At 36.4% G+C, this 13,543-nt stretch overlaps 1 protein-coding gene across 1 annotated transcript in view; it reads left to right on the forward strand.

The window, feature by feature from the left end:
• Nucleotides 1-13,543, forward strand: part of LOC140980865 (uncharacterized) — an 81,082-nt gene that overhangs the window by 39,029 nt on the left and 28,510 nt on the right. The window contains exons 29-34 of the mRNA XM_073446944.1: nt 18-126; nt 388-531; nt 788-1,081; nt 10,835-11,485; nt 11,586-11,777; nt 12,019-12,119. Coding sequence (XP_073303045.1) covers nt 18-126; nt 388-531; nt 788-1,081; nt 10,835-11,485; nt 11,586-11,777; nt 12,019-12,119 — 1,491 coding nt within the window. The remainder of the gene's footprint in view (nt 1-17; nt 127-387; nt 532-787; nt 1,082-10,834; nt 11,486-11,585; nt 11,778-12,018; nt 12,120-13,543) is intronic.

The raw sequence follows: 13,543 nt of genomic DNA on the forward strand, positions 1-13,543 counted from the left end.
ATTATGTTGTCTTGCAGTTATTTGAAGCTGGATGTAGTTCAAATTGCTGTTCAGAACACCTTTAAATGGATTGGAGGGGGAGAAAATGAAATGAAGGCATTACATGTGGAAATTTTAAAAATTCTTGTAAGATACTTTCACCTTGATGCATATTAGCTTAAAGCATTGTGCCTGATTGTTGTTTGGCCCACCAGAAATTAAGTTTCCTTTGTTTTATTTTCTGTAGTAGATGTAGCTTCATGGTTTCTTATTATGGATTATCCTAATCTCTTTTCATTTTATTTTGTTGCATCATTTAATGCTCTGTTGCTTAATTTTTTATTGAATTAAATTTTGATGCCATTTTTGACTTATTTCCTCGCCTAATCTACATTTTATCTTTTTCAGTTTGAAGACATCAACCTAAATGTTGGTTCAGGATCAGAATTGGGTGAAAGCATAATTCAAGATGTCAAGGGTGTATCAATTGTCATTCAGAGAACACTTCGTGACTTGCTCCATCAAATTCCGAGTATAGAGGTTTCCATTAAGGTATTGAACCTGCATTTAAAGCCTGAGAGAGCTTTGATGTATATTGTTGTATCTCATTATCCTTTGTCCATATAATTTTTTTAAATGTCATGTCCTACCTGTTTCAAGTGCTGATAATCTTGTGATGCCACATCTATCATTTGCAATGTGGTCTACGTACGACTATAGGTTGTAATATTAGTATGATTTATCTGCTTCCATGTGCAATTTCTGTTTCTCTTTCATTCATAATTTGCTTTCTTTGTTTGGAATCCAGATTGAAGCTCTGAAAGCAGCTTTATCCAATAAAGAGTATGAAATAATTATGGAATGTGCACTGGAAAATATTTCAGAGACCCCAAATATCGAGCCTCCTTCTAAAGATGAAGGCTTGTCCCGTTCAGTTGATGTGTTTGAACATTCAGGTACTCTAGATTCAAGTCCTGCAAAATCTGAAACGGAGAACAAGGAAAAAACATGGGTTACAACAAAGATTTCAGTTGATATTGATCTGGTTGAACTTAGTATTCACTATGGGATCACAAGGGATGCGCCTCTTGCCACTCTACAGGTAGTTCATTAACTACACTTTTGAATTTTCACGCTTAATCAATTATGAGATAACATACTAGAAATATGTCACATGCCTGTATAGTATTTCTTGAAACATTATGCCAAGCAAATCAGTCCCATACACATAAACTGTACCGCTAGGGGCGGAGCCAGGATCTTGGTTCAGTGTAGTCAACAATATATTATAATTAATAAAGCAAAAAAAGAGCACTGATTAATAACAACTAAAAATAATGTGTCATAAAGTTTGAACACAAGTTACGCACAGCCAGTAGCATTGATAATTAAAGGGAAAACGTCAGAAAAATTACGAACAACAGTGTGTACAAAATCAGAAATCAAAACAAAATATGATATAAAATATAAAATATACGTTCGAAAAATAAGCATGAATTCATTATCGATTGGAAAAAGCAAAAAATTATAAAATAATTGAATGATCGACAAACAATGAACGAAAAAACGAACCTAAAATTTGGTGACATTTTGGATTTTTTAGAGATTATGAAAGATGAAGCAGCAATTAAAATGAATTGGATTTATTGTTAATCAAAGTGTATGATGTTCGTGACTCGTGAAGAGAAAACACATATAGAATACTATAAAATATATACTTGGATATTAATAATATGTAAAAAATTGACTTAAAATTTGGGTCTACCAAATTATAAAAAGAAAAAATTTGTTATTTTTTTGAATCAGTATAGAAAACTAAATATATAATAATAACATACAAAAATTAAATTTTGTTTTTGGGCACCGGCCCATACTGGGCCTATGCTGGCTCCGCCCTTGTGTACCACCTTCTTGGTCATTAATCAGATCATAATTTTCTATGGGCGTGTTGACTGGCTCATACCCTGGTTTACCTGTATTCTTTAGGAAATCAACAACGTACTTTTGTTATGATATGAAATTCTCTTGTTGAGAGTGGGCCACTACTATACCAAGACAGTACGTTATTTTACCAAGCTCTTTGATATCGATTTCTTTCACCAATCACTTGTTCAACTTTGAGGGCTTCCATATTGTCGTAGCCGCTATTTTGTCATGCACATAAACCGATAACATTGTGTCATTCCTCTAAAGCTGAATGTTTCATGAACAAGGTATCCAAGTCTCACCACAACTTTGGTTATTCTTCCAAACCGGACCGCCATGAGGTTGTTTGAGTTCATGCAATTGTCTTCTTGAGGCCTATTTTGCTAACCACAAATGCACCTCATATCTCTTTATTTTCCCTCCCAGGCCTATATTCACAGAAAACGTTCACGTACAACCCACTAACTTCTTCTCTTTAGACAGGTTTTACTTCTCATGTATCAAGTTATTTAGGGCCTTTATTTCTTCCAAAGCTGCAACTATTCATTTTGAATCTCTCAAGGTTTGATATATATATATTCGTCTAAATTGTTACACTATCAAATAGTAATATAAATGCCCTATGAACAATCTACAATATGACAAATACTTGGAAATATGATGTTGTGTACAAAAGCTTACCTGTTTTCTGTTAACGGGAATACACATATAATCTCTAGTGGTGAATCTGATAGGTTGAGGACAAATTTTACAGAATGATACGGGTCTCCTTCGGTCAACAATTGGTTCACTTTGTTGGACGAATTCTCCCCCTTGGACTGCTATCACTTATTGTATCTTCTTGTAAAAATAATGTCAGAGACTCAGAGGATAAGAATGGTATAGTCGACACAAATGGAGACTGAGGCACACACATGGGGATATATAGAAGGTTCCCAATGATTATCTTTGTTTAAGTATTTTCCTGAGGAGAATCACTGGGACATAATTGTTGATCTTCCAAGAATGTTACATCATCGGATGCATAGAACTTTGTTGTGATAGGATTTTTTACATTTATGTACTCTTCGAGTGATAAAATATTATATAAATATACATCTGACGGTCTTTAGATCAAGTTTCTCCAAACAGGATTGATATTATGAATAAATACAGAACACTTAGTCGGAGAGAGCTAAGTAACAAATATGAGGCATTCTTTTTGGAGATTACTGATTGGTATATGGGATTTGGGTGGTATAGATAGGAGTTATTAGATAAGCAGAAGTTAATGTAGAGTATCATGTGGAACATCAGTAAGCATGAGTCGTTGATCTACCTCCAACTGATGATTTACTCTTCTGCAACCCCATTTTATTCCAAAGGGAGAGGGTGGATGTACTTGAGCTTTGATGAAATATGCCTTACCATGGAAGAAGATGAGCCATCTCTTGCCTGTTAAGTCCTCCCCGTCCGCTGCGCACCCCTCCGACACCCCCGTCTCCTTCCGCCATTCTCTGTTCCAGCGTCTTTTTTTTTCCTTTTTTTTTAATTTCTTCTTCCATTCTTCTCCAGACTATCACCGTTCAACCCAATCCTCCGCGACCTCCACCTACCATTTCTGACCGTCATCCACCGATATTCTTCCTCTTTATTTCGCAGCCGCTTCTTTTTTTTCTTCCTGTTTAGAGGTGTCCCCCTTCCCTTCCGGTCTTGCTGGATGTCTTCCTTTTCTTTCATTCTAAGGCCTAGCCAGTTTGCCGTTTTTTCTTAAGTTTTTCCCCTAACTTTTATAGCAGAGCATTGGGTTCTCTCTCTTACTTTCGCCTTATATTGAGTGGTAGTTGTGCAGTAGCTTTACTTTTGAGGTTTCATTATAGCCTTATTGGTTTGTAAGGTTTTTAACTATGAGGCAACAGCTTAGGGCGATTAACCAGCCTTGGAGAAACTTCAGAGATCCTTCTTTCACTCAGTTGGAAGATGAATTCAAGATTGAACACAAATTATTTCAGATTAAAGTGGGTAATAGGGGGGCTACAATTCGATTCAATGAAAGAACTAGGAATGCGAGCTAATTTCTGGAAATTGACCTCGGTGGTGCTCATTGGATTTGTACGAAGTTTTGGGATTTTATCGTAGATTGCAGTTCTAGATCGGGGTTTGGTCGGTATAGAGGCAGTAATTGTGCTCACTGTTAACAAAATCAGCAATAGTAAAGGTTGTTTTTGGAGTTAAGAAAGATTCAGCACCAAGGTATAAGGCAGCGTATTATCATACCGAGTGGTAATGCTTCGTGGGGGTGGAAATGTTTGGCTAATCATTTGACTAAATTATTGGGGGAAAACATAGAAGGCAGAGCACCTTTTCATTTGGACCAAGTTTACAAGTCCTATTCTTTCCAGCATAGTGAGCCGTCATTTGGGAAAGAAGGATCGGCCGATTGTCGAGGCAGCAGACAATATTGACAGCCTTTCAAGCAAGGAGCGGAAGGAAGCTCTCATTATCACCAAGGCGAGCATCAATATATCTTGGGAGAGGGTTCGTTTTGTTTTGGTTAAAACTGATAAGAGAAGCTGTGCGGTGGCCGAACAATAAAGAAGATATGGAGTTCTATTTGAGGTTGAAAAGATGCTTCTCAAATAAAAGAGCAATGTTGAATTAGGTGGAGTGAAGGAATTAACAAGCAGGTGATATATGAATGCACGAACAAATGGGTCAGGAACTCAGGTTTTTTGGTTTTCCTTGGACATTATGGACAATAAAATGTTTCGTATAACATGTGAGCAGTGTGGGGGTCTATTGGAGATTCATAGGGACACTACATTGTTTAAGGATCCCATGGCAGCTAAAGCAAAAGTCAAAGGTCCTGAAAATGGTTTTATTAACAGTTCGTAACAAATTCAATTGCAATCCAGACCAATCAGAGTTAGATTAGTAGTGGGCTCAATTCGATTACCGACGAACCCATTTCAAGATCAACGATCCTACGCACATGTGGTTGGTGATAAAGAGATAGTAGAGGATGAGAGAAGGAAATCGAGGTTTTCTTTATAGAAACCAAATGGGAGAGAGCATGGGGAAAAATTCTTCGGTAGTGAGAGAGTCTTGTGGAGTCGAGCAGGGGGATGGGGATCCGTCCAGGAAGTTCACAGTTAAATCTTTTTTCCTCTCATTCTTCACTGATAGTAATGGTCCACAACATTTCGAATTTTTCAATATCATTTGGAAAATACCGATTCCGTCAAAGATTCAAATTTTCTCGTGGACAGCAATCCTTGCAAAGTTACCGACAGCCGAAATGATGCAAAAGCGATATCCTAATTGTTCTCTTTGTCCCAACTGGTGTGTGTGTTGTGTCGTAAGCATGTGGAAACACAAGATCATTTGTTTATTCATTGCAAGTTCACTCATGCGTTGTGGGCAAGGGCTTTGAAAGAAATGAAACTGGTTTGGGTTGTGCCGAAGACAACCCAAGATTTGTTTTCTACGGATCTGGGGCATATGCTTGGCAAAAGAGGTAAAATTTTCTGGAAAGTGGTGATCCATGGAATTGCTTGGGCGGTTTGGTTGGAGAGAAATAGAAGAATTTTTTAAGAAGTGGAACAAACCAAGGAAGAATGCTGGGAAAGAGTCAGGTTCACAATAGCAAACTGGATTCGAGCGGATAAAAACTTTCAGGGTTTGTCTACATTTGATATTCTTAGAGATTGGTCATATATTTATTGTTAAATTAACTAGTCGGCAGTGGATCATTAGTCCACTTCTTGTACTGTAAAATTCACATATTAATAATATTCTTATGTTTCTTATAAAAAAAAAAAAAGTCAAACCATTTTTTTTGGTGAAGTATGCAACTTAGGAGTGCGGATTTGATCGTTAGTAACAATCTCATCAAGGACAAGTTCAATTTGACAGTAAGTAGCTCAAATGCAATCTTGGGCAGTTCAGCTTCTTTCCCCGAGGGTCGTCAGAGTAAGTTTTTGAAGAAGATTAACCTGAAAGGTTTTGGCAACTTTAGCACTGGTGTTGTCCAAGCGGGATCAAGATCAGATGATTTAGGTGCAGAAAAGTTAAAATTTGGAGAAACAAGCAAGCCATTGATTTCTAATTATGACAATTAGAAAGAAATCGTACTTGGATGCTAGCAATGCAATTAACAACAAAGACGATCTTTACAGGGGATATTTCTTGATGGTGGAGGCTGAGGCTTTGAACAGAGAGGACCCAAGGTATATGGAGGATCAGCCTCATCATGCTTTGATTGAAGATAGCTTTGTAGAATACTTTGATTCATTTGTATCCGATAGTCTGCAATCCTTGAGTTCGGAAGGCTTAGCACTAACCCCCTTAGCAGTGGAGAACATTAAGAGTTTATTTGCATCATCTTCTAGTCTTTTGCAAAGCATCAGTCTTAAGGAAAGAAAGGCCAGACTATTGTAGTTATGCATGAGATTAGACATGGTTTTTATTGCAAGTATTCGGAAGTCTAGGTTTGTGGAGTGGATAGTTTTACCAGCTATTGGTCGATCGGGGGGGATTTTGGTAATTTGGGATTCAAGGCCAATGACCGTCAAGGATAGCCTGGTAGGAGTGTATTCAGTTTCACTCGAAATTGTAAAGGACAACGAAACAAAATGGTGGTTTTCAGTAGTGTATTTTTTGGATGAATTGGCAGGGCTGAATTTCTTGTGTGTAGAGCGATGGTGTGTAGGGGAATTTTAAAGTGATGTTATCTTTGAGTGAAAAATTGAATAATAATTCCCTGACTAGCAGCATGGTTTGTTTTTATTTCTTAAAAAAAAAACTTGAGTTGCGTGATCCACCTCTTTTGAATGCAAAATATATGTGGTCCAATTTTAAAGCATCACCCATTTGTTGCAGACTGGACAATTTTTTGTTCACAAAAGAGTGGATGGAATATTTCCCATTTTCCAACATTGTGTTTTACCTAGATAGGGATTGGAAATTTATTTGCTCATGACAATAATGAAGTTGTAGTTTCCTGCCCTAAATTGTGAGGTGTCTTGCGGATTGCTCATCTGCTTTCCTTGTAAAACTAGCTATTATTATAGTAAAATCATAGTTTTCGATAAAAAAAAGGACTTAGACACATGCGTGTTAGCGAATGAGAGAAGGGAGGTATGATGTGCCTTAAAAGATTTAATTTGCAAAAAGAACCAAATGGTTGGTCAAAAGGGTAAGGTTAAGTGGATTAAGGAAGCGGATTGCAACACAAAATTCTTTCATTCATTTCTCAACCAGTGCAGGAGGAGGACCATCATTGATAAATAGGAAAAAGACGACGGATCGATTATTTCAAATGGAGAACAAATAGTGTCTCATATAGTACGGGTTTTTCGAGAATTGTATAGGAAATCAAATAGGGGCGGTTGGGGTGTAGAAGGAGTGAAATGTAGTTCTATTGGTAATGAGGCTAGAACAGAGCTTGAAAAGAATTTCTCCGAGGAGGAGATAAAGAAAACAATATTTGGAAGTGATGACGCGAAAACACTTGGACCAAATGGGTTCACAATTGCAGTCTTTCATAAGTGTTGGGACATAGTCAAAGGCTTGTTGAAGGTTTTCAATGAATTTTATGACGGGTTTTTATTAATGGTATTACCAATGAGACATATATATGCTTACACCAAAAAGACAAGAGTCTGTTAAGATCAAGGACTTTCGGCCCATAAGTTTGGTAACAAGTCTACACAAGATAATTGCAAAAGTGTTGGCCCTTAGATTAAAGAAGGTGATTCCTATTGCAGACTCTCATCATGCTCTCATTGAAAGAAGACATATTCTAGATTGTTGTTTAGTTGCACATGAGATAGTGGAGGAAGTCACGTTAAATAAGAGAAGTGTGAGTTTTCAAGTTAGATTATGAGAAGGCCTACGACCATGTCTATTGGAGTTTAATGGATTTTGTGTTTCTCAAGATAGGATTTGGAGAAAGATGAGAAGGTGGATCAAAGGATGCTTGTCGAGTGTTTCTCTTTCGATTCTACAGGGGTAAATTTAAAGAAGAGACAAGTCTTAGGCAAGGAGACGGCCGGGGCATGTTATATGCCCACATTGATGCTACTTGTGCAAGGAAAATGAGGAGAATCAAGATCATCTCTTGCTTCATTGTTCTTTTATGAGACGTATTTGGATCAAGGTTATGCAACACTTGGTTCCAGCCACTTCGAAAGACATGTATCTCATGGAGCATGGTTTTCTCAATGGTAAGGGCCTTAGAAATTTCTGGTGCATCATCGTTCATTGTATCTTTTGGTCGACATGGTTGGAGCGCAATAACAGAATTTTCAACGACAAGGAAGTCTCGTGGGAGGTATTATGGGAGAAGATCAGATTCAGAGTAACGAGATGAACGATTACCATACCAATGTTTCAGCATCTTCTTTTATTGGACCTAGTTAGGGATTGATGTTTTATTTGCTATTGAGAGCTTGTAGTCTTTAATTGATGTGGTGGATTGTGGATTGCTATCCACTGGCTTTGTAAACCAAATTATTATTATTATAATAAAATGATAGTTTCCGATCAAAAAAAAAAATTTGTTGGTAGATGAGCTGGGTAGATAGGTTGCCAAGACGAAAGAGAAATCTTTATCGGGGTCTCACAGTTGGCAGAGAGAGGATTAAAATTTCACATATTCAGTCTACGGATGACACTCTGTTCTTCGCGAGGACGAAAATCATTTGAGATTTTTGGTGGAAATTGTGCAATCATTTTCTGACATTTCCGGGCTGAAGATCAATTTGGAGAAAAGTGCCTTGTTCGGGATTAATTGTGAAGCGAGATATGTTGTGGGAGAGAATCTTGGCCCATGGGATATTTGGGAGTTCCTTTAGGTGGGATTCCATTAAAGAAATCTTTCCTATTTAGAGGGAGATTGACTTTGATATTAGCAGTCTTGAATGCTTTACCGTTGTAGTACATGTCTCTGTTCAGAGTTCCCAGGGGGAGTAGAGGATTCCATGGAGAAGATTATGTGAAATATCTTGTGGGATTAACCCAATGGGGAAACCACCATAGTCATCTGATTGCATGGGATCAAGTTTGTAGACCTAAGGAATGAAGGGGTTTAGGTATTGGTAACATTCGGTTGAGGAATAGGGCCTTGTCAGGGAAATGGTGGTGGAGATTTTCCAATGTGAGGGATTCAGTTTGGAAGAAGATAATTGTAAGTAAATACGGCCTACATGATAATGGATGAGATGCGGGTTTGGCTGACTGTAACATTCAGGAGTCTTTGAAAATTTGTTTCTACGATATACCCGGCTTTTCTCCGGTCTATGAAGGTGGTGGTTAGAGGGGCTATAAAATCAGGTTTTTGGAGGATATATGGTGGGGGGGTTCCTCTTTTCAAGATCTTTTTCGGCCGCTGTTTCAACCATCTTTGCCTCAAAATCAACCAATTTCTCATTTCGCGATTCGAGTACTTGCTCAACAATTCTAATCTTTCTTGGAATCTTCATTTTCGGATGGATCTTAGGGACGGAGAGGTGAACGGCTTGAGTTTATTTCTTGGAATTCTAGAGAAGGTTAAGTTGGTAGATGGATCTGATGATGGAAAGAAATGAGTTTGGGAGTCATCAGAGCAGTTTTCTATTAAATATTTCATTGAGTCTTTCAATTACCCTTTGTTTTCCTTGTTCCAAGCCATTTTGAAAGCATCTGTTCCTTCCAAGGTTCATGTGTTCTCGTGGACGGCTGTGCTTTGCTGGCAAGTTTATTCATCGTCCTTTTACGAGCGATCTTTGGTCTAGAGCGTCGAAGGAGCTGACTTTGGTTTGGGTTTCCTCTAGATCGACTTGGGATCCATTCACAGCAGATCTTGGGCGCATTTAGGGAAGATGAGAAGGATTTTTTGGAATATGGTGGTTCATTGTTTATGCTGGTCGACGTGGTTGGAAAGGAACAAGAGGATTTTTGTTGACTTGGAGGACTCAATGGAAGAAAGTTGGGATAGATTAAATTTAAAGTCTCATGTTGGAGTTCAAAGAATGCAAAGTTTAAATCATTATCGGTGTCAGATCTGTATAGGGATTGGACTCTCATATTTTGTTAAGTTGACTCCGGATCTTTTCTCGCTAGGCGTGGACTTTAGGTCCGCTTTTTGTAATTAATATTTTTTATTAATATCGTTTCAATATAAAAAGAGATATATTAGCCTTGGAGAGGAATTGGTGAGATAGCAGAGACCACATTATTAATAACATTGCCAATCAGCAAGTCTCCTTTGCGAGATATGACTTTCTGCAGTGTTCACTTTTTGCAGCGTTCACGCTACAAATGGTTTTCTTTTTGTTTTTGAGTCTAAGAACGAGTAGAGCTCCAATCATTCTTTCCATCAAACCAACCACTCAACAGCACTATAGAATCATCTACCGAACCATGAACCAGGATCTCATCACGAATCGAAATGAGTTTCCTGACAAAACAAGAGTCTTTCTTATGTACCTTTCCGAGAGATCTTGATATACGTAATTACTGCTGTTGAATCCATAGTTAAAACAAAATTTTTTCTAGGTGTGGAGTAGAAGCCTCTGTGGTACCATGAAAGCAGAAACAAATATTTGGAAAAATCTTTGCACATATATGTACAGAACTTGAGAAGTAATTTTGGAGTCATTCTAGGAATTCTACCACTAATATAGCCTAAAATAAGAAACTAAATTACAACCTGAATAAACAAATTAAATTAAGAAGATTCTAATTCAATTCCACATTCTGTGTTGATCCTCGATCCTCATAAGCCTTTTCCAGCAAACTATTGATATGTTTACAATTACTTTCATGGTTTGGTCCATGTACATAAGATCGATCGATTGCTTCGTGCTATAATGAAATTATTCTTATATTTTATTTGGTTATCTTTCATTTCATTTCTTTGTTTTTTAATTTTTTCAATTTACTCGACTTATTATATTTTCTATTTCAGATAAGCGGGGTGTGGCTTTTATACAAGTCTAATACTGTGGGAGAAGGTTTTTTTTCGGCTACACTGAAGGGTTTAATTGTAGTTGATGACCGTGAAGGTACAGAACAGGAGCTGAGGTTGGCAATTGGGAAGCCTGATATGATTGGATACAATCCTTCAGAATCCCCGAGTGGGAGTTTGAATAATGATACTGTTGAGGCCACTCCTCTACTGGACAGCACTAGAAAGTTTGTTCCAGCATTGCTCATTCTTGATGCTAGATTTTGTGAGAAGACGACATATGTTGTTTTGTGCATCCAAAGACCCCAATTGCTTGTTGCAATTGATTTTTTACTTGCCATAGTTGAGTTTTTTGTTCCCACAGTCCGTGGTTCACTGTCAAATGAGGAGGACCCCAACTCTTTGCAATTTGTGGATGCACTCATACTTGACAAACCTACTTTCTGTCAACCATGTACTGAATTCTCAATTGCTCCCCAGAAACCTTTGATTGTAGATGATGAAAGATTTGATCTTTTCACATATGATGGAAGAGGTGGGATTTTGTATTTGAAAGATAGACAAGGATTGAATCTCTTTGGTCCAAGTAGGGAAGCTTTAGTTTATGTTGGGAATGGGAAAAAACTTCAATTTACAAATGTTACTATCAAAGTAGGTACTCATGCATCTTGTTTTATTTATTTTTGTTTTTACTTCTAAAATCAATAGTTTAATTGCTTGCATACTTTCTGCCTTCATCTTATAATTATAGAGTGGGCAATGCTTAGATTCGTGCATTCAACTTGGATCCAACAGCAGCTATTCAGCTAGTGAGAATGATAACGTCATTCTGGAGGAAGAAAATGGAAGCCCCTCTCCTGGTTCTTCAGGAAAAAATGCGACTACTGCCGCATCACAAAATACTGTTTCTGAAAGCTCCATGGAATTGACATTTGAATTACAGGCATGACAATTGATCGAGATACTTTAGTTTATGCATTATCCAATGAGTGGTGGTTGACGTTTTAGGTTGTTTCTTAACGAACAGTGTTCCTGCAATATTTCAGACTTAGAACCTATACTTACAAATGGAGAAGGCTTTTAGAGAGGCTACTTTGTTTTTATTTGATGTACAATAACATAGAACGTGCATGCATCTGATCATGAAGTTTTTCTAGAGATGTTGTTTAATTGTTGTTTCACAGGCTATCGGCCCAGAGCTCACCTTCTACAATACATCAAGAAATGCTGGTTCACTTAGCCTGTCTAACAAACTTTTGCATGCACAGTTGGACGCATTCTCCAGGTATCTTCCTACCTGCTGACTTAGCATTACTTTTAAATGTTGCTTAAATTTAGCAAAAATGTACTGTTTATTGTGAAAACTTAATTTGACATTTTTCTGAAGGTGTGTTCAACTGAATAGAGTTGTCAATTAATAAATCATTATACTAAATATTGTTGAAGTAGTTTAAGAGACTGATTAATATTATAAAAAAAAGATAAAGTTATAACAAATATAAAATAAGTTTTAAATCCTAGTAGTTTATGTTGTTAGTTATTTCATTTGCTTTTCTATGAAAGTTTATTTAATTATTGTATTTCCATGTTAAATGAATTGTATCATCAATTAATAAATAATTACAAAAAATATTATAACATGCGTCATCAAAGAGCTTGAAAAACTCAAATAAAAAATAAAGTAGTAAATATGATCAAAAAGTTAGCGCTCTAGCAACTTTAATTATTATTTTATCCTTTTATCACGAACACTCATTTCATATATTATTATATTTAATATCAACATTCGAATTATATCACATGTTTTGATTTCTTAATGATTTTGCCTTTTTGACATTGAGTTATTGATCTATAATATTTTTTTTTACCTCTTTATACTCCCATCTATATATCACTATTCACCAAAGGTGTGATTTTTTGCTTATGACCGGATTCATGATTCTAAATAACGGACGCTATGAGTCAATAACTTTTGTCTATTTCGTTGAATCTTGAATTAGATAGTAATGTAATGAATCTTAAAAATATGTGATATACTTTACAACATATATAGAAAAATATTAAAGCAATTGCGTACGAAATAGAGAATTGATGAATATGTTTCATAATTGCGGTAAAAAACTAAAATAGAAAATTTAATATATTCACGTAAAAATTAGAAAATTGGTGGAGACGTTGATGACTAACTGAATATGGTGAACAGATAGTTACATTACCAAGAAAAAGAAAAAAAAATGTGAAGAAAATATACAAAAATTTTGAAGTAAAAAAATAATGAATTTGAAACAATGTATTTATGACTATATTTGTCATCTCTTCATTTCAAAATATTTCATACGATCATTATCTTTAATTCAATTTGATAACTAACTGGTCACATACAAACTGGTCTCATGTGCGAAACATGTGTTCTTTACTAGTATATATAACAACTTGTATATTTCATTATTGACACATCCAATATGAGTTATCTTTCATATATTCTATATTTTCAAAGCCCTAGGATTTTGAGGAAAGCAAAAATGAAGTTATACCTCTGGGCCCTGGTGGTGCTTCTATTGTCACCTGAGGCTTCAATAGTTTTCAATAACAAAATTTAGTTTTCAAAGCATAAGAGTCATACGCTGTTTCAGTCCAGTTATGCTGGTTGCCCCATCAATTACTTCTGACCAACAAGAATTTCTGTACTTGTTTATGTTAATAACCTCC

Source organism: Primulina huaijiensis, chromosome 7, assembly GCF_012295235.1.
Source record: "Primulina huaijiensis isolate GDHJ02 chromosome 7, ASM1229523v2, whole genome shotgun sequence".
NCBI classification, from domain to species: Eukaryota; Viridiplantae; Streptophyta; class Magnoliopsida; order Lamiales; family Gesneriaceae; genus Primulina; species Primulina huaijiensis.